The 22,302-nt window shown below is 46.6% G+C and overlaps 1 protein-coding gene across 6 annotated transcripts in view; it reads left to right on the top strand.

Annotated features, from left to right (window-relative positions):
* dab1a (DAB adaptor protein 1a) overlaps positions 1-22,302 on the top strand; it is a 126,421-nt gene that overhangs the window by 70,364 nt on the left and 33,755 nt on the right. For all 6 annotated transcript variants that reach the window (XM_036520750.1, XM_036520753.1, XM_036520756.1 and 3 more), the window contains exons 3-4: positions 14,716-14,855; positions 16,230-16,328. In XM_036520750.1, coding sequence (XP_036376643.1) covers positions 14,716-14,855; positions 16,230-16,328 — 239 coding nt within the window. The remainder of the gene's footprint in view (positions 1-14,715; positions 14,856-16,229; positions 16,329-22,302) is intronic.

The following is a 22,302-nucleotide window of genomic DNA, read 5'->3' as shown; positions in this document are numbered from 1 at the left end:
TCTTCTCTGACATGTTTGCTCAATTTTAATAGCACAGCCAGGCACTTCCATTTAAGCAATATGAGCTCACAGTCACTCTTTAAACAGAAGAGAAGTGCAATGAATACTTTTTCAATGTCACTTGCAAAATCTCAGCATTTCAAAAGGAGAAATATACCTGCTTGTCCTCAGAAGACAATCTCTGCCTCTCTGTTGTCTCTCTATGTGATGCGTTCTTATACACCGCCCCTTTCCAACTTTAACCAGCTGTAGCCATTTAAAAACAAGTGTTTAATGTTAACATTTGGACTAAAAATCACACTCTTGAGAAAATATTGTCACAGTGTGGGTTTTGATATTTGTGATGCATGCAGTAACATAATTTCCCCTCAGTTCACAAACATATCAAATGATTAATTAGTTAATTAATGTCCATTTAAAGTTCTAATAGTCAGGTTCAGGTCCAGTGCCAAAACAAAATGTTCTGCCCTTTACAGTAAATGCCCTTTACTGTTCTACAGTATGGCTAAGAACATATTGACACAGCAGTTTGGCCAGCTGGAGCCCAGGTAAACATGACCTTTTCTGTTATCCTGCAGTTAACTGTAAAAAAATGTAGATTTTTCTAGCAAGAACATTGGAACAAATTCTCTAAAAATGTACAAATTTCCACACTACAGGGAATTACAGAGACCTCATTGTTTCAGCCAACCTGTCATGAATGCAAAAAAATGCCGTTTGCTCCCCGACCTGATATTTAAATAAAGTAAATAATGTAGATACTACAATATTATAACAAATGAAATCTGAATGAGATCTGGTTAGTGATTTGTTTTTTTGTAATGGAACAAAACATAGCCTTTGATCTAAAATAGTATATAGGGGTAAACGCTCAGTACTTTGTAATTGTAGGTGACTAAGCCTGTGTGTCGTTGTCGCTGTGTGGCTGGAAGGACGGCATGCTGCCTGTGACTGTGCTCTTCATCTCAGCCCAGACTTGCTGTCAGGGAGCCGCTGGAGGTGTAGGCAGACACTGGCGAGGCATGTCAGAGAGGGTACTCTGTCGGCTTGTTGTGCTACGCTACATGAAAGTATTTTTTTCCCTGAAAAATTACAGGTCGTCAAAACATTTTCCTCTATTTTCATACTTTTCCTGCAAATTGCGGCAAAATGCAGACATTCTGTGCCCTGTGGAGTCATAAAAACAAGTTTTACAAGTCACTGTGTTCTTCCTTTATGTAATTGATAAAGGCAGGCATAAATGTGTGTCTTCCTCACCCATCACTCCCCTGGGCTCATAGTTTCAATTCCATCACTGGAGCCCCAAAGAATAATCACGAAATGGGAGTGTGGACCTTTTTCTCCCAACATGCTTTCACTGTGATGTGTTCTCACAGCCTCACAAAGCCAAGCTACAGCACACCCAGAGGTCAGAATTCCCCCTCCCCAACCCCCCCCCCCAACTCACTGGCAGTCTGGCCTCACCACATTGACAAGAGAGGACAGGAGCACCATTTTAAAATACAAACAAAGAGATGACACATTGGGCTGTCACATCAAACTCTACCTAATCTGGTGCCAACACACTCTCAGCTCTGCTCCGCTTTCGTTTCTAACATGACATTTACAATCAAGGACAGCTTCAACAAGTTACTGCGTGGAGATAAATAATCACTCTGTCAACTACAACATTAATTAGTCCTGCGGCAGACGCAGGGATTGTATGAAATTGCTTTTGTTGATTAATTTCAACAAGTTCTGGGAGGTTTTTTTTTTTTTTGCACATACAGAGGTCCAGGCCCAACAAAGCAGCTGAAGACAAAAAGAGACCAGGATATCTTAGAAGTAGCAGATGTGGCAGTTAAAGTACTCATTTGCAGATGGCTTTTTGTGATGCCATCTCTACTGTGGTAATGGATTTCAAGCAGGGATCTGTGTAATCATACTGGACACCACTGGCATGTTTGGGCTGCTGAAACACAAGGCCTGGGTTGTGTGGTTTCCTTTCTGGGTATTCAAAAAAACTGCCTTTAAGGGCCAAATTTGACGGGTGTCACAGTTTTGCTCTTCAAGCTGTCTCTTACTTGTTTTGCCTTCATGAATAAATCAGTGAATCTGCGCAATCCATCCTGAAAAGCTTGAAGTTTAAGCTTGGATGACAATGGGCTCCCCTCAGTTTCAGTGCTCTGCGGTTTTCACGGCACCTCATTTGTGTAGCAGAACAATTGGAATTTAAGCAATTTTCAGAAGCACAAAAGCAACAAAAAAACTATCCTCATAAATAGATGCATTGCTGCAGAAATACAGAAAGGTATCCGATAGGAGGCTTTGAAGGTAGGAACACCGGAGCAGTTTTTTTTGTTTCGGAGGAATGCTTGTGTACAAAGATATGGACTCAAGAACTGCTGAGATGTAGAAACCCTATTGATCAGACTGCAGGAGAAAGTCTGTAAATCGAGCCTTTAAACATTAAAAGGCTTCATTCAATACGGATATTCACTGGTTTTGTCACAGCTAATGATTTGTGATTACCGTCCCCACCCTGTGGTTAGTGTGATGCTGAGTAGAGGAAGTCACAAACTCAACATGCAGCTAACCCCCGCCAGGTGCATTTTGGGACTTGCCTGAAAACTCGGTGAGCTGGAAAGACGCATCCATTTGAACCAGCCGTGCTTAAATATTAAACAACGCTCATAATTATAAGTTGGGCTTGAATATACATGAAGGCTGGGCTGAGGAAAGGAAGCAGCACGCTGCTGTGTGTTTAAAATGCGTATGTGTTGATTAGCAGAGGCACGCTTAATAAAGCAGGACCCAGCTGTGTTTCTACTGATGGCTGTTTGGCTGTCATCGATGAGTTAAAGTGAGGGAGGAAAAACAGCCACTCTGCATCCGGTAATTAAAAAAAGCAACACTTCAATTTCATGGTTGCAAGAGATGTTTTATCATCCAATTTTAAACCAAACATATCGTTTAACAACTCTGACAGTGATAATGCATTTGCAGGCAGTCTGCATTCTGTTAATAAATTGTAATCAAGCACAGTTAAAGGCTAATACAGTAGGAACAAAAATTAATTTGCTGCTATTAGGAGTGCAGTATTAAGGGCCACTTTGTGTCTCTTTGGTGTGGGCCGCATTTCTTAATAATAAGTTGAAATGGCTGGGGGCAGGGCTCCTGAAGGGGCTGTGTGAGCCGCGCAGTTTAACCAATAAACAGAGCAACATCTGCATTCCAGCTTCATTGCAGTCCTGTCCCTCTTGCCCCCCCCCCCCCACCTCTCTCTGTGCACCTCTGTAACCCAGAGCTCAGGTGTGCAGTGACTCTGTGCCCAGTCACCATGCCCAGCTTTCTTTTGTTTTTTTTTTTTTCTTTTTTGACCCAGATGTACAACTGACTTGTTAAATGAGATCAGACGAATGAAAATCAGAGATTTTCATTCGATTGTTCAGGAGATGACCTCACAGGCCTCTGTGCCTCAGTGGATGACAATAAATGAGGCGGCGAATGTGTGTGTGTCTGTGTGTGTGTGTGTGTGTGTGTTGGAAGGGGGGCTAGAGTTTATTTCCTCAGATGTAATTTAGTCACCTTTCGATGGGCACATTCGGATCTCTTGTCTTGCGTTACACAGTAGACAAAGCACGGGCAGCAAAGCAGGCCCCGGTGCCACAGCAGGTGAGCCGAGGAGAGGCAGCGAGCAGGATAACCAACAGACAAAATGCACAGATAAATAATTCACACCGCGCCTGAATTTTCAAGGGCAGCTTACAAAATTGCTCTGAGAGTTGCAGCCAGAGGCGTAGCAATTTTACTGAGAGACTAACAAACACATTCTAATGAAAACCCTTTGCTGTATGGCACACTTGAAGAGCAGAGTCTTCTTCTAAAATCTGAAGAGCACTCTCCCCAATGTGCCGACTGCCTACCCTCTCATCTACAAGGCACGCCACGTCTCTGCTCTTTTTCTATCAGTTATTTATATTGGGCGGAGAATAATGCATGATCCTCTGCCTGAGAGTGGCTGTGCCTGCTTTCCCCACCATCTTCTAGCTGATTCAGAGGGGGACGATCAACTATTTATTAACGCTGCTTAGTCTGGCCAGCGAAGGGGATCCGCTCAGATCTGGGGCCTCCCCAGGCGTCTCCGTTTGTGATCCCTTTCCATGGGCGCAGCCTGATTTCTCCTGAGATTGGCGGGATTAAGCCTTTTCATATCGCAGAAGCACACACCCCCCCCCCCTCTTGCTGATGTGTAATTATTTTAGGGAAGGGGAAGGGAATGGCCGGCTCTCTCCCAGGGAGGCCTTGGAGGGTGGGGGAGAGGCTGGCCTGGGGATCTCTCGGGGTCTGAGGCTGGAGGTATTGGGAGGCCAGCAGAACCAAGAGAAGAGCTGTCTCAAGAGAATGGAGGCATACACTTCCATGACATGGAGGTGATACACAGCTCTGCCCCTGGGACAACTGTGGCATAGGAGGACACTGAGACACATACTATGTCCCTGAAACTGAGATTTTTTCTCCTCCAAAGTACTTAATCAGGCCTGTTTTACTCTGATACTGTATTTCATTTGAACATAATTTGAATATGACCTATCAATGGAATATGTGGGATTGAATTCCACAGAGGAAAATATATTCAGTAGAGATTTAATAAATGGATTGCCCTCCCTCTTTAACCAGATCATTAAATCAGCTGTTACAGCTCTGTGAAAGCTGTTTTACTGTCATGTTCCCAGGTATCTCTACTCCCTGGATGTCTTCTTGTGTATATCAAATGGCGGATTCGTGAGAAAGATAACCACCATACAGTTACAGTCTCAGAATGCAATTTGCACATTTTATATATAGATTCTAGAGGCATATAACTGTATCTTGAGGATCAAGTGAGTACTGACTTGGCATTAGAAATCGAATAAAAATTAAGGGAAAAAAGCTGAATGATTTATTAACTGCTGTAATTGCTATTCTGTGCTTGTGGTGTTTACAGGTCTAGTTTTTGGACAATAAAGCTGCTTTCCTATGCTGTGTTATTTTTAAGAGGGTGCAGCAGCGGAGTTTAGGAAAGTGTAAAAGCTGTGTGCTGGAGGGATGATTCTCTCTCGCAGGTTGAGAGTTTTAATTAGTCCCTGTTCATTGGTGAGATGCAGTCATTTATCCTGAGACCTTTCAGTCACTATCAAGCCTGGGGAAGGACTGAGGACCTGCAGGGAGAGACAATACCTGTCACCTGTCACCTGTCACTTCTCACACAGCACCTGTGCTCCTCTCGGTAGAAGCTGGGGGAGGATCACAGTAATATATGCCGCATCTTTACTGACCAGTCCTCTTTGGTCAAGTAGCTGTGCTCTGATCAGCAAATCCATTGACCAGAGTGACCTTTTTCTGTAGTTTTCTACTTCACCCGTAGATGAACAGCACCCTGTGGGCGGAAGCACTTGTGGAAATAGTAGCGCTCTGTAGCTGTACTAAGTGATGTATGGATATAGACTTCAGTCGTGTTTTAGATGAAAGGTATCATCAAGACATCGCTGTGTCTGTGGATTAAAGATGAATTGAAGGACACATTATTTCAAGCACATTGCGAGGTTGCGGCAACATGAGGAATTTAATTACTCGGGAATTAATGTCTCTAGCACACTTGTGTGGAGGAATCTCATTTTGAAGGCCCGGTTTTGATAAATTGAGTAAAACACAAAGCATCGCTCGGATATACAGTAATATAAAGCGCTCCACAGAAACCTGCCCTCCGTGTCATGTGTCTCACTCGCCCCTGCTAAAAATAGCTGTCATCAGGGTGATGAATTCAAATTGAAATCTACGCCTTAAAATGTCACCCTCAAATGAAAAGCTCATTCCACTGAGGGGACACCAGCTGAGCTTGGCTGAACATTATTTAATGCTGCGGAGCCAGGAGCGGACATGTATGGCTTCTGTGGCCCTGTGCTCTTTTCTTTTTACACAATCTCATCCACGTCTGCAAAGACTACAGGAAGCAACCCTCACTCAGAGCTCAGAAACTGGCACCTAGCAACGATTTAGCCACATTGTGTGTGTGTGTGTGTGTGTGTGTGTGTGTGTGTGTGTGTGTGTGTGTGTGTGTGTGTGTGCGCGCACGTGAACGCATACATGCGTGCATGCTTGTGTATGTGTGAACGTGTGTGCACGTGTGTATTTGTCTGTGTGTGTCCAGTAATTACACTGTCTCGTGTTTCTGTAATAACAGCTTCTGTGCCCCATTTTGAATGAGAGGGTGAATATAGCAACTGAACATCCTGTTCCCCTGCATAGAGGATGTTTTATGTGCTCTGATTGAATCTCATCCTTACATTAGGGTAGGCTTGTGCTGGAAATGCGTTTGGGAGCAGAGGCAGATGCACATACCTCATTTTAAGGTTTAAGGTACGGAAAGAGACTCACTGGGAAATTGATGATTTATATTGATTGAGACGAGTAACAGGCTCAGGCATGTCAAAATTGCCCACTCCAAACAGACTGGATTAATACCTTGTACAGTGCAATTTTCCACCACACTGATCAAATAACTCCAGCAGAGAAATATCATCCTCAAACCCAGCGTTTCCATGGAGGCTTGCTGCCAGAAATGCTGTGCAGAGGACAATATGAAAACTGGCTCGGAATACTATTTTTAATATTCAATAGGCCGCCATACGCGCGCATTTTTAGTAAGTGTCACAACAGTGTTGTTTTGAGCTGTGCGGCAGAGCCAATTAAAACACAAACACTTTTCCTGTCTACGGTGCCAGTGTATTTTGTTTTCGTTTTCGAGTTAAGGAAATGCTGAATAATATAACGCTTCCCTGAACTGTACGCTGCATTCCAATGAGTGGCTCTGATTCAGAACTGGTTTTTGCACGGCTTGTTTCATGTCATCCCTCACCTACAGTATGCGGTGTCACATGCTCATGAACATTAAAGAAGACCGTCCCGTGACTATGATGAAGAGCTCAGCTTTGAGTCTGGTAATTACAGGAAGTCTAATGAACTGAGCATTTATGGCTTCAAACAGGGGTATTTATTACATATTAATCCTGTGAATCTCATCCCTGTAGGTGATAAAAAAGTCATTTCGTGACTTATTGCTTGCTAATTTTAGAACGGCCAAACAACAGCACTAAAATCTAGATTCGAGACATGCATCTTCAATGTGGCACCGCTTGGATTCGATTGAAATCAAGATAACTAATATTTTACACAGGAAAAGTCGATGAACGTGTGAATAGCTCTTTAAAGATGAAGAGTATATCCAGACACCCAGACAGGGGAACGAGCAGGAGGTAACAGGTATGCAGGAGGTACGCAGCAGCACACAAGATTCAATAAAGGCTATGTTTGATATAAGGCTTATTCTTGTAATAAGATGAAATTTGCTGTATCAAGCAATTAGGAAGTGTGTGTACGGGGAGCCGAGCTTGTATTGTATGACTGTGAGTGCCAGCGTGCATGTAATGTAATTATGCGGAAGGGCTGTGTGGGAGGGGACTGCGAACATTGCTTTCCACCATGCACTTGAATAGGCTTGTTTGCTTTGATTTTTTTTTTTTTTTGTACAAGCCATCAAGGGCATGGTGAGATGTCTGAGTGGCGTAGGAGTGAGGCTGGATCAAGGCTTCTCAGTGGCACACTCTATCTGAAGCGTCTTATTGATGGATGAACCTCATCACCTTGAACTCAGCTGGGCTTGTCCCGAGCTCTTCCCATCTACAGTATGTGGTCAGACACATCGGGGACCTTCCAGCTGAACGCATGAGAGGCCGTCTGGCGCAGTGGTCAAAAGTACAGATTGTGGGTGGAACACTGCTGTTTGGCACAGAACCCAGGTCTTTAATCCGCATTTAATTGTAAGGCAGTCTTTGACAATATGCACCACACAAGGCGAACAAAAATAAATTTCACAGGTATGTGCCTTTGTGTGAAATGTTGGCTTTGTGATGCAAGGCAGATATTGATGCCCTCAAATGATGAGACTGGTCCAGCTGTAGGTGGGGAAGAGACATACTGTGTGGTAACTGAGAGTGAAAAACCGGTTTGTCATCCCTGCCTGTATGTGGTGATAATGGGGCAGGCGACCATCTTGTAGCTCATTAACGGGACTCTAATCGGAGACGGGGGTCTGCTCGGTCTGTTCGGAAAACCCTAAATGCCCCACGTCAGGGGACGCTCCAGCCACACAGGGCTCTGTAGACTCTGTCTTTTGACGGAGGGAGGGACAGGGGACAGCTGCTCGCCCGGCAGAGTGCCCTCCAAGCCTCTGTCAAAGTGCATTTCCCTTACTTTATTTAATACGCTGACTTATGCTGCGGTACGCCGTGCTTCGCTATATCATTTCCGCTGCTGGGCGGCTGCCGCGACGCTCTGATCCGGACCAACATGATTGAATGTCTCTCTCCCTCTCGCCGGCGGTGACTGCGTACTCCCAGTACCCTGCGGTAATATCACTGCCTTCAGCTCTTCAGGGCGCGGCGAAATGAAGAGTGTGTTTGTCCTCCTGTCCCTGCTGCTCGGAGAGAGGGTTTTCCACCTCCCCGAAACATCCTCTGCACTCCTACAGTAATTTACTTTGGAAAAGCGTCTGCTTCCCTACATGACTGGAGAAGACCTGTAAACTGGTGGAACAGGAGGCTTTGTTATTGTGAAGGATGACTCCCGGCTGATAGATTGGAATATAATTCAGGACAGTTGTGAACTATATCCATACACATATTCACTCTCTAAATAAATGAGGAAAATTCTATATATGAAGTGACGACAATTAGCCCTCAATCTGTCTGACTCTGACCTTGTGAGTGTCATTGGTTGGTGGCATTCTGGTGAACAAATTTGTCTTCGATTATCACTGCTTGGATTATTTTCATCTTAGATTATTCCCCACCCTTTACTGCTGTAGAAATAAGGCCTACTTTTGCAAAAACAATATAAATCCCAATTGCATAGATCAAAAAGAACCCTCTTTTATATTTATTCACTGGCCTTAAATCCAGTTCAAAATAACTACAGTTTCATGCAAAGACTCTTTAATTTGGGGCATGCGCCATAATTAGACTCATCTCCTCACGGGCCTTCTGAGTATCAGTTTAGTTTAGAAGTTGTGAGAGAAGGTCTGCACTCTCTTTAGCTGAGTTTCTTGTAGTGGCACAGCTACAGAGAAGTAAGGGCCAGTCAGAGATGTTGGGCCTGCACTGACCAGGCCATCAAGGGAGAAACCTTAATTGGCATACTCCCCTTACTCCCCTGTGTCCCAAACCCCTATGCTGTCCCTCTCTTTCCTCAGCCTCTCAAATGGAGAACAGTGGGATCAGACAACAATCCTTAACTTGCATTGCTATGGAGATCACTGTTCCCTGCTACCCCTACAGTGGTGTATGATGGGGTGTGGACGTACTTGTATGGCTGGCTGTCTTTGCCAGAGTTGTTTCAGTTTTGTTTTGGGGCAGCAGTGAAGTATGTTTCCATTACACTTGGTATGCAAGGAGGAACACAAATCCACACACATTCAGCCTGTTCAGCTTTATTGGTGAGCAGACTTTAGGAAATTGAAGCTGCACCATTTCACTGGGCAGCAGTGTAGCGTAGTAGTAAGGAGCAGGACTCGTAACTGAAAGGTTGCCGGTTTGATTCCCCACTGGGGCACTGCTGCTGTACCCTTGGGCAAGGTACTTAACCCAGAATTGCCTCAGTGAAATATCCGGCTGAATGGTAAGATAGCATGTAAAAATTGTAACCTATGTAAGCTGCTCTGGATAAGAGCATCTGCTAAATGCCTATAATAAAATATAGTTTTGTTTTCTGTATCTCTCTTTGCCTGACCTCAAACCCCACATGTGGTATTTTTCGTTTTTATTTTGTATAAACATGACGGTAAAAATTTTTTTTTTTTTTCAGCCTAATTATCAACAGTTGCGTTTGCCAGCCTTGGTGTTGCTCCTGCAGTTGTAGCGAGCGCAGCGTGTGCGTGTGATTGATGTGGGGAAGTTGTGCCGCGCATCAGGGGCTCGCCGTTTGTTCGCGGGTGAGGCGGTGGCGGATCCGCGCGGCGGTTTGAAGATCACTTCGGAGTCGCTGAGTCGCAGTGCTTGATTTCCTCCGGTTTCTCTTCTGTTTGAAGGAGGGCCTATAAACACAAGCAGGATCAAAGATGCAGACGCATCGAAGCATGACACATGCTTCAACCGACTTTTCTTCATAGCGAGTGTCTGTGTGTATATGTGTGTTTTGTGGGGGGGGGGGGGGTGGTGGTTATGAAGCCTTTTTTTTTTAAAGGTTATCTGGGGGAGCATGTTGGTGGTAATAAAATGAAACAGGAGTTGTTGATCCATCTTTTGCTCTATTTAGGGTTCTCTCACAGTTTCAGAGAGGAAAGACCAGCCTGACTGGTGAGGGCACACTGCCTTGGAGGTAAAAACAGGAAGACAATACAGTGGTGTGGAGTCTTTCAGTTACTCCAGCAACATGCTCATTTCATTGTAATTATAATTGCGGAGCTCCAACAAATGCGTACAGTTCATGATGTGCATGTTATTGAGCTGAGTGCCAAGAGCCCAGGACGATTTGTGTCAGGCATCATGCTGCTGGTGTTGGAATAACAACCCATAATATCAAAAGGACAAAGCCGCAGACTGGGGTCCATTTTCCTAGGGATTGTGGGGCTGTTGAGAAAGCCTCCTGGGGGAACGACCATTTATGCTTGATTTGAGAATTCATAACCCTTTTGAGTGGGGAGAGGAGTATTTTAACCGCAACAATAGACACCATAGAAAAACGTGTAAGAGCAAGGTCAAGGCAAACGCGCCAGTGATACCTGAACAATGGAGGGCAGCGATGAAGCAGGGGAACAGGAAAAGAGCAGCCAGATAAGACAAAAATGTCACGCTGTCATGGAGATGTGACAGAGAGGGCAGCGTGAGAGGGAGGCCACACAATAGACTGTGACTCCTCTCTCCCAGGGGGCCGCTGGGACTGCAGGCGTGCGATCGACCGAAATGATGCTGCAATTATGAGCCGCTGTCGACTTTCAATAGCAGGCCTTTCACATGGGTTTGTAAGCTCTTGACAAAAAATGTCCCAGAGAGCTCAGGGGGGGGATGAGCCTGGCCTTGATGATGTCACTGCCGCCAGCCGTTCTGTGCCCTTCACCCCTACCTGAGCCCCGCTGGCCGTCTGTCCACAGGTGCTTGGTACGAGGAGGTGACTCCTGACACATGGCCTTCTTCGGAATGCAAACCACACAAAACGAGTAGTCGTCAGGTTATTGTTATTTTTATTGATTTAGTAGACACTTATCTAGAGCGACTTACATAGGTTACAGTTTTACATATTATCCTTTTACACAACTGAGTATTTACTGAGGCAATTCTGGGTTAAGTGCTTTGACCATGGGTACAGCACCGACGCCCCAGCAGGGAATCGAACTGGCAACCCATTGGTTATGAGCCCAAGTCATTAGCACTACACCACACTGCCACCCTGATTATTATGGTGTATGGTGTTTATGGTTCCATGGTGTATGTTTACTGCTTATTTGAAGAGGTCTGTTTATAGTATTCCTGGTACATGTGAAAAGCACCCCCCCCCCCCTCTGTGCTATACACTCACTTACCATTGTCCCTTTTAAATGATCTGAAATGGAACATGTAGGAAATAGGGCTAATGGCCTGATGATTTTCCTTTGTCTTTTTCAAGGCTTGGTAGGGTCATGAGTGAAGCTTAAAGCCAACTTCGAAAGAGCCCCTCAACTTTGCTCATGCCCCTGAGTCAAGAATGTAAAGCAGGGCAAAAGGCAAGCATACCAACCACATAATACTGTTTGGTGTGCAGTTTTTTTTCCAGCCGGGCAGGCTACCTACCTAGTAAAGCTGTGAGACATAGTGCTTACTAGCTACATTTACAGGAAGTAAATAAGCAAAAACAAGCATGCAGCTGAATACTGATTCACAGTATAACTGCAAGAACAGCAAAGTGGTCTATTCACATTGCAATTTGCCTATTTTAAACTGATTAAACATGAACATGACAGACATTTGACAGACTCACACACTTAGCTATCTAGCTATGATCACACATTCATCTTTTATAAACGTGTTTCATCTTATGATGCATGGGTAACAAGAGATAACTTTAACAGCGATTAGTGCTGCTTTTCTTTGATATGCTGATATGCTATCTAGATAGCTATCTACTAGATACTTGATCACCTAGCTAGCTAATTCACTGGTTAATAGCTATATGTCCTTACTAACATCATCAGATACTCTTGGATTTTTTAAAATTTGATTCATGTTATCTGCTCATTCCAAATCGTATGCATATAGCTAGCTAATTAGGGACTATTCTGGACAGGCTTCATTATGAAACTGACGAGCATAATGTTTGTCTTATTTTGTAGTTTGTGGTTCTGCAAAAATTGAATTGTCACTTTTGCCGCAAAACACATTATCAGTTGGTTGACACACAAGTCATAAACCTTCCGGTGGAATGTTGGAATATTCTAACCTGTGCTAGATGACACATTCATTGCATTCAACTGAGTGTAGTCATGCTGTCATAACAATGAGCTTCCAAAAATACAAGAACAAAACAAAAAAATAATACAGAACATCATTTCTATGACCATTTTCTCTGAAATGGCCTCAGCTGTCTGCTTGAATATGGATCTGCCTCCATCTCTTTTTGGTACAGCCAGGCCTCGAGTGAACCTGACACTTCAACTTTCTCCTCACCTGTAATTAGCTCTTCACTCAATGGCCTGTTTAACACAGCCATCCTCCCCCTTTCCCTCCTGGCTCGGCACGTCCAGTCAATTAGCCAGGCGGCCGGACCGGTGGGTCCATCGCTCAGCTACCTCTTCCCCCCCCCGGAGCTAATGGCGGGATTGGCTGGCAGACGCGTCCTCCCTACCTTTGCCAGTCAAGACAAATTGGCCCGCTCTGCTCGGCCGTGCCCGAGCCACTTTAATTGGTCCTCGCAAGAAGCGGGTCGTCTGGCCCCCGTCCGCCATGATGTAGAGCGCAAATAAGCGTGGATGTGGCAGGAGGCAAACAGGAGAGGAACGGCGTTTGGAGCGGTGGCGGCTGAGCAGGCTGCTCTTTGATGTGCGCGCTCTGAAATACGGCCAGCTTTCATCCTCCTATCGCTTCACCCCAGGTTGGCGACGGGCAGCGGCGGAGCAGGTTGTATTAGCTGCCTCACCTCGCTAATCTGCTGGGAGAAAGAGCCCTGTCTCTCTCTCTCTCTCCCCCTCTCTCTGCATGGGAGCCAGGGGCTGGGAGCTCTTTAAAGTGCCTCTCACTGGTGCCTGCCCAGTCCTGCTGCCGCCCCTCTCCCAGCCTCACACAGAAAGGAGGCTGTGCTTTCTTGCAGTCCTCTTGGGGCATTATGGGGTAAATGAGCAGTGGTATCTGGAAAATGCTGGAATCAGTTCTCTGTCTCCTTTTACGGCGTTCGTTTTCTAAGTCTGCATCTTTTCGCCCGTGGTGAGCATAAGATGTATATAGTTGACCTCTCTTTGCTCACCCCCCTCGGGGCCTCCCTCCCCCCTCTCTCTGTCTGCCTCTTTCTACCACCACCCCCTCTCTCTCTCTGTCTGCCTCTCTCTCTGCCTCTCTCTACCACCACCCGCTCTCTTTCTCTGTCTGCCTTTCTCTACCACAACCCTTGCTCTCTCTGTCTGCCTCTCACTCTCTCTACACCCACCCTTTTTCTCTGTCTCTGTCTCTTTCTCTACCCACACCCCCTGCCTCTCCCTCTCTCCCCCTCTCTCTCTCTGCATCTGTGTCTCCCCCCTCTCTTTATATATAGCTGTCTCTCTCCCCCTCTCTCTCTGGAGGAGTTTTAGGATTGTGTCCCCACCTGTGCCTAGTCTGCTTAAGTGTTTGTCTGAGGGTAAGATGAGGGCAGGTTGGCTTTGCCATGGAGGTGGCATAGTGCAATTGCATCTCCGGCAGCCCCGTCCCCCTTGCAGTGCAGAGTCAGCATTGGGCAGCCTCTCTCCATGCCCTTTGCTCTCTCAGCGCGCCACACGCCAACTCGTCACTGCTGTCAGCTGCTGGTAGGGGCCGCGACGCTGTGGCCCTGCCATTAAACGCCCAGCCCATCAGTGCCCTGTCAATCACTCGGCTGACCTCATCCCATGGCCTTTGCAGGAAGTGTTTACCAGTTTCTTTAAACCATGTAATGCCTCCATGTCTTGAAATGGAGGGCAGGGGTGACTTGTGGTGTGGGGTCAAAGGGTGAGAGGGGGGGTTCAGATATTACTGTTTCTGAGAGCATCTACACATTGATTGCTTCAGCTGAAGAAATGGCCTAAACTATCCTCATAAAACCCACCTGGGCCATGGAGTTGAATTGTGGTCAGAGGACAGAGAGGTCAACAGGAAACCATTTTAGAGCCTTCAGATTCATAATGCTATCAGGTCAAATGTGTGCTTCAAACAGGGTTGCATTACTCTATATTGTATTTAGATTATATTTGACTTGTTTATTTCATATGTAATTATATTTATGTTTTAATTGCTTATGTATGGTCTCGGTTGTTTATTTAAAGGTTTCATCTGTTTGAAATCTACATTTGTATTTGTGATTATACTTTGAGGGATGATTATTGCCAGCGTGTGAAGTGCTTTTTAAATGCTGCTGGTTAAATGTACGTTTTTTGACGCGGGGATTCCAGGAGAGGATGGAGTCCTGTCCACGCTGACCGTGTCTGCTCTCCCTGTTCCGCAGGTCAGGACCGCAGCGAGGCTGGGCTGATTAAGCGCTTCAAAGGGGATGGGGTCCGCTACAAGGCCAAGCTGATCGGGATTGATGAGGTCACGGCTGCACGCGGAGACAAGCTGTGCCAGGATTCCATGATGAAGCTGAAGGTGAGTCGTTGGGGGGGTGGGTGGGGGGGTGAGGATGGCAGGGGCGGAGATTGGAGCGCGGGCTGGATGGTGCCACCACCGTGCCCCCGCCACCAGTAACACCGGGGCCGGAATAAATTATCCTTCACAAAGACTATCCATCAGCAGCTTTAATTAGCATTGTAAACATCGGGAGCGCCAACAGGGCAGGGCCTCGCCAGGTGAAAGCTGAGCTCACTCAGGGTGAGCCCTGACATGCGATATCGTCTCTCCTTGAGAGGGGGAGGGGGGAGAGAGAGCTCATTTGCATGGCATCTAATTGGAATGGGAGCCCAGGCGGCGATTGATCAAACCTGTTTACATCCTCGCTCATCCTGACAGAAAATCCATACTCATATTCAAAGAAACCCCCACCAGTAAGTAAACAAGTGTTCCAACATTATTATTTCTAATCTCTCTATCTCCCCCTGCAACCTAACCCCTTGGCCTCTCGCTACTTCTGAGCCAGAATCCTGAAGTCACGACGCCATTCGGCAAACACGTCGGTGGAAATAAAAGACACCTTGTGTGGACAAAAATGTACAGCGGCATTATGATCTTCCAGAGCTGTGGTGTTCAACTGGAATCTCAGAAAACAGCTTCCTCCTCCCACCCACGATCACATCAAGAGAAATGATTCAATCAATACCCGCATACTATTGTCTGGGAGTCAGGGGTCGGCATTGATCGCCCTTTGAAGCCGGCAGAATGAATACCCCGAAGAAGAAGTAGATTGTCGATTGATAGGCACAGATAACTTCTCCGCTCAGCATCTTGCACATTAGTTCCCAGCCTGTCCAAATCTGGGCAAGTTTATGGGGCTTAAAAGCGGATCCCGGGCTCTGTAATGGCTTGATTCAGGCCTCGTGTGGAGACGGATTGGGGGGAGGCGTTCAACGTGACAGGGGGAATTCGGAGGCTGGCAGGTCGGCGAGTGGTGAGTTCGAAGGGTTTGCATTCGTGTGCGCCATTTACATGAAAGGGATGTCAAGGGCTCAAGCCCATTCGACAGGCATGTGAGAAACGGCCGCGGTTGAAATTGTATGCACTGAAAAAAGGCAGCGATCCCTGGGAAAAAGAGGACTTCAAAGCCTCATCACACTGTTTAGCCAGCAGGCCCTGTCTGGAGACTGAGCGTAGCAGAGCTTTTAAAAGTGGTCAGTCAGCAGATCTCGCGCACGTCGGGTTAAGACGTGTGTCATAAACGGCACTGGCGTCAGCGCAGCTGAAAAGAGGACGACCACGGAAAAACACATCCACTCCATTATGTAACACCTGTTTTCTTCACAGGAGGGGATGAAAGGGGCAAAGCCTTGATATCTTTCCTCATGTTGCTGTTTTTCTAATCTTCCGCAGGGAATTGCCGCCGCAGCACGTTCAAAAGGAGAACACAAGCAGAAAGTCTTTTTAACTGTCTCCTTCGGAGGGATCAAGATCTTTGACGAGAAGTCAGGGGTGAGTAGAAGAAGCAGCAGCAGCACAGCGGAACGCGGAAACCGCACGGGCCCCAGGCTGCCTGGGTGTGCGGGGCGAGCTGAGTTAGCGGGGCAGAGGCCCTTCTCCACCCCTGCACACCCAGCGCGAGGGCCACCGGGGGGGGGCACTATCACCACGCTACCCGGGTTCTGGTGCAGTACTTTAGAGTCATTCCTGAGGTGACAAACTGGTACGGTTTGCCTTCAGAGCTGAAAACCTGACTGCAGGAGACGTTACAAGCGCACAGGCCGTATGATACATGAAAAAATGCCTGTTTACTGTACATGTTCATTGATCTCCAGAAAGTCTCAGCCACCTCTTCATACTTTCACCTGCCCAAATATCTAAAAGGCATTTCATTTTCCTTTCACTCTGTTGCTCCCCTGCTGACAATTTTGCACAGCTTTTCCCCCCACACAAACAATTTCTCCGCCTATACCAGCGCAGACTAATGCATCTCTTGTTGCAAAGAGTGATGGGCCCACAGTCCTCCACACTTTCAGCTCGGGGAGTGGGAGTGATTCCATCCCTGTATGAAATTACATTAGCCACATTAGCCCATTCCCTGGGCCACCTCAGCCAACTGATCCCGGATTCGTTTTGGTTTTGTTTGTGGCACGCAAATGAGGCTGCCAATCACCCTCCGATGGAAATGAAATAGGAACGTGTGAAAGTGCATCTCCACAGCGGTTTTCAGCTTGAAGTGATAATGAGACGCTAGATAGAGCGCAGACCACAGCTGCAGAGGAGCCGCTGTAGCGGTGGGCTAATGTGTGCGGCTGACGTGAGCTGTGTGTGATTTGTTTCAGTTAAGTTGGGGACATCAGTCACTAATGCAATCATGTAAATGTGTTCCAATATTAAATACGAGCACAATCATCTTCAGAATTACTATAAAAAGGCTGTCTGTGAATCAAATTTTTAAAAGCTGTACTAAATCATCCGTGGAATATACTCGGTGACCTGTGAGCTTGGTGGTAATCTGCATGCAGTCGCATTTGCTCTTTGTTAGTCGTGGCCCTGGCCTGCCTGCCTGCTCACCCATGTGACGCGGTGGCTCTTGCACTGCTTATAGGCTGCAGCCTGGTCAGCACACCATAAGTGATGAGAGGGATGTTGTAAACTCTATGCAGAATCATACTTATCTCCCCCGTGGCCCCTAAAATGTTCTGCACATATTGAAGTGTACTTTTATATTTGCAAAAAAAGGGGGAGATGTTAAGTTCGACTCAATGAAGGGAAGCAGGGGAAATCAGGAATTTCTTGGCCGACATTGCTCTCAGAGTAGGCTGAGCGTGCAGACCTGGGATCGCACATCTATCATTTAGTGCCAGAAAATGGTGGGAATCTTAGTGCACTAAGATTCAGTGGTACAGAAGTAGGTAATGAGTGATGACAACCTATAATCAGGAATTGGAGCATAACACTTCTTCACCTAAATCCAACAACATTAGATCCAATTTTGTTTAAACTAGAAACTGCTTTACTAAATTAGAGCATAATTGGGAACTCCTCTTGGTGAAATGATATTACTGCTCCGTAATAAAAACAAACTTACTTTAATGCACAAAGTAGTTTTGAAATGCAGGTTTGTGATTTATGGTGTCCCAGTGTATCAGTGCGGCTTTTGCAAAGCTGTGGGGCCACAGAATGGCCACAACTGTTTGACAGGCTCTTAATCAGAGCTGATCTCTGGTCTGATAGCCGCAAGGCCTTCCTTGACCTTTTGTTGTAGCTGTAATTCTGAGCCTCAGTCGCTGAGACAGAGGTTTTAATCAGAGCCTTGTCTGTGGCAACAGATAGCAAGCAGCTGTGGCTGAGTTGCACCCTCTGAACGTTGTGGCCTCAGTGAATACTGCATCTTCACTGGGCACAGCATCCCTACTGAACAGTGGTCATCTCAGGCCACTGCGGCCTCCAGTGAACGATGTATCTTTACTGAACGCTCACTGCATTACATTACGTTACATTCATGTATATTATCACTGACTACTGAGTCTCCAGTGGATATTCCCCATCATGGACCACTTAAGTCTCCAACACCACTTGCTCCTGGCTGACTGCTGCACAGCTGCTGGATTCTGAGTGCACATCCGCTGAGCTCTGCATCCTACCTGAACCCTGGAAACTTGACATTGTATTCACCGTGGCACCACTGCACATTTCTCATTTCTTTACTGTACCATTATTGCACTCATTATTGCTCTCTTTCCCCGAGCCATCCCTTCACCCTCCCTGCTCCCCGTCTGGAGGTGTACAGCTCTCAGATATGAAGTCAATACACAGTTTGCAAAACGGTTACTTTCCCAGTGGTCCCTCTACGTCCCTGCGCTCTATAAAATGTCAGCGCCACACATAATTTCTGTTCTTAAGCTTATCTTTCCTGTGGCCTCAGTAATACCCTGAACATCCTGCAGGCTCCATTCCTCTGACATCCCGTCCCCCTGCTTTCTGCAAAGGAAATGACAAATTAATTCTTCTCAGTCCTAAAAATACACACTGTGCAGTCAGCGGCACCAGGGGGCTGTAGGCTTCTACTGGGCACCTTTTGGCTTAATCCAAACCCTTAATCACCCAATTGTATCAATTGTCAGATTTCAAAGGGTAAGCATTAAAAGCTAATTGGTTTAACAGTAGACCAAATGACCATTCAGCGAATGTGTTCGGGGATTAACTGTGTAACCTATAAAATCCGTGGAGGTGCATCCCTCCAAGGAAGAGGGTCTTGTGGAGCAGGTCTGTCCTTTATGAATATGCAAGCAGACGGCCGCTCCCTTTGACAGTGCTGTTTAACAGAGGCGCATGCGCGCGTCACAGGTGGCCTTGGAGGATCTCATGACCGTGACAGGGCTGTGGCTCCAGCTGGCCTTCCGTTGGCATGTATCAGACATATGATCCAGGCTGATGTGACGGCACTAAGTCATTTCTATTATTTGGATTTTACTGCCTTTGAGGTGGTAAGCTCAGGATTTACCTCTCTTATAAAAGAGCCCCACCAGAGCAGGCTGGAGAGTATGGGCTTTTGCGTTGATGAAAAAGCCTCTCGGTAAATCAGGGGAATGGGGCATTAGCCAGGACCGAGGCTGGGGCCACTTCCCACACAAGGTCTGCATTATGGTCTTATTAGATTTGGAATCCTCTGTCCAGTTGTACAGCTTTCTCTCTCTCTCTCTCTCTCTCTCTCTCTCTCTCTCAACCCATCTCCATCTCTCATTCTTTGTGAACCCCTCTGTGTACATCTTGCTTTCTCTATACTTTTCTCCCTCTTTCATTTTTGTCTCTTGCTCAGTCTTTCTTTTTCTCTGTACCCCCTGGCACTCTCCCCCACACCCCCCCCCCCCCACTTAACCCCTCAGCTGCACACCGCTGATGCTGTAAACACAAAGGGTACACTGAACCGATCCAAGCAGCCGTGCTCTTTCCAGTAACCCCACACTTCCTCCTGCAGAGGAGTGTGTCAGGATTATGTAGGGGTTTGTAATTGGCGCGTCAGCAGGCTGCTGCTGTCGAACAGAGCGCCTGAGGGTCCAGGTGTCCCTCCGGAACTACTGCGCTTTGTCAGTGTGCGCAGATCTGACAGAACGCCCATCAGCACCGCAGAGAGGCTTCTGTGATGAGTCACCGCGAGCCGACAGGAGGAACAGCGAGTCGGTATTCTGGGGTGCTGCGTACTGTTAGGCTGCTTCTGATGCCTGCAGGCTTGCCTCTCTGACGTGACTGTCTGAGCTGTAGGACCTAGGGAACAGAAGACCAGCAGGGGGCAGAGGGGAGCTGAGCAGGGGAACAAAAACACTAAAACCGAGAGGCAGGGAAACTAGAAGAGAAATGTGCTTTCTACATAGAAGAGTCTGTGGGCCCCACTATGAGCATGGCAGCATGAGTCACGCCAGTGGATTGTGTTGAAGTCATGTCTGTGTGTTAACGCAAGGATGGGAGCACCCTTTTTTTTTTTACTTAAAAGCACCATTAACTTGGACTGATTGAGTGTTCACCTCCCACTCCCTCCAATGAAATAATAACATACTGCTGTCACTCTCTTGCCCACTCTCCAAGCCCCACCCACTGCTTATTGACCTCACCTAGACTTAGAGATGTTTTGAAACACAGGGCTTAACCCAGGTGAAATTGGTTTTAATACTTCGGGCGTGTACGACATGCGTGTGGGACAGCCGCGGGGCTGACACTGTTATTTCCTGAGCGGGCATCAGTCAGAGGGCTGGCAGATGGATAGATAGAGGGATGGATGGCCTCCCTTCTCCCTCATTCTCTCGCAGGCGGGAGAAGGTCGCTGGATGGACAGAGGGGCCATTGAGCCGCTGGAAATGGGAAAAAGCTCAAAACAACATCAATCTCAGCCCTCCTGAAAGAGAGCTGTCTGTGGCGTTCGGCTGTACCCATCATTAACACTGCGGTCGATAGATCCGCTCTCAGCTCCACCGGCCAGCCCTAAAGGCCCTGTTGTTTTGGATGTGAAAAGCACTGTACCTGGTTTCATTTCAACTGAGGTTCCTCTGTGTCAACCTAAGACACATCTACTGCTTTCCACTGAGAAATTTTATGCAGTGTGCCTTGTCCCTGAAAGTCCTGAAAGAGGCCATTTTTGTGTGCTTATAAAAGCCATAGTGATGTATATTTTTTGTGTTTTTGTATGTGTTATCTTATCTTATTATTGGAAAAATGCAATTCGATATTAATGACAAACGAAAATGCAACATTGAAATGAAACCAAAAGCTAAGCTTTCACGAATCTGTAAAAGGACTTAATGAAGTTTTATACCCTTAGACTTTGAAATTAAATAAATCAACAAAAAACAACCGTAAGCATCTATCCTGTCTTAAGGAGTAGTTTCAAATCAGAGGGCTTTTGTTGCCGCCGTAATTAGAGACCTTGTCTTGCATGCAGAGAGACTAGGCGCTTTATATTGCAGCCTATTGAAATGCAGTAATGTCACTCTGGACTGCCTCTCATCCAAGAGTTTCTGTCACAGCCATTGTCCCCTGCCTCATCTTGCTCCTCTCTCTGTTCTGACCTCCACGTTCATTGATGTTTCAGTGATTCTCAGGGCCCGCTGCCGGTGAATAGAAGTGACCTTATAATTTCATTACAAAAGCAACTATATCGCAAAATGCAGTGATGTGACTTCGCTAATCTTATTCCGTCTCTGTGTTCTGGAGAGCTGCCAAAATAAGCCTTTTCTTTATTAAGTCCATGGTGGAAGAAGAAGAAGGAGCAGGAGAGAGAGAGAGAGATTTGAGCGTTCGGAGCCAGGAGTGATCTGGATCGTGTGCGAATGGGAAATAATGAAGCCGACAGGGGCCGTCAGGAGGCGAGGCAGAATGAGCAGTCTGCAAAACAAGGAAGTGTGAAAGATGGATCCAAGCGCGTCCATATGCTCTGGATTTCATGCGATCCCAGAGGAAGCCATCGGCAACCGGCTTTATTAATGCGCCTTTTTATTTTGCGACACAACTGGAGCCAATTTGGCAGCGCCACCCTCCCGCGATCTCAGGCCCAACTTCTAATAATAACGGTGACATGTTTGATTGAGTTAAGCGCTTTTCTTCTCGTGATCACGCGCCTCTTCCTGAAGGCCCAGCGGCCTACTGCTTAAATCGCAGGATGATACAGTGGTTTTCCCTCTAATCAGAGGCCTCAGTCCCGACACTCATCATCGCCACGGTAGCAGCTAATTACTCAATAACTCCTGCAGTGACAGCAGCAGGTTGAGTGGAGTAATGGCAGAGCTCCTAGGTCAATCAATGGGAATAATCACCAGCGTTATTAAAAATAGAACAGAATCCAGTGACGTGCATGTGGGGGCGCGTTGCCTCTTTCTTCCTTCCGTGTGGGGTACTTTGGAGGCCCACCACGTTCTTTCCCTGAATCTGGCCCTTGAAAAACGTTTTCTTCCGGCTTGGCGTGACAAGGATATTGCAGTGCGATTGTTCTCTC

This window comes from Megalops cyprinoides, chromosome 2, assembly GCF_013368585.1.
Source record: "Megalops cyprinoides isolate fMegCyp1 chromosome 2, fMegCyp1.pri, whole genome shotgun sequence".
NCBI lineage: Eukaryota > Metazoa > Chordata > Actinopteri > Elopiformes > Megalopidae > Megalops > Megalops cyprinoides.
This window is presented reverse-complemented; position numbering and strand designations above follow the sequence as displayed.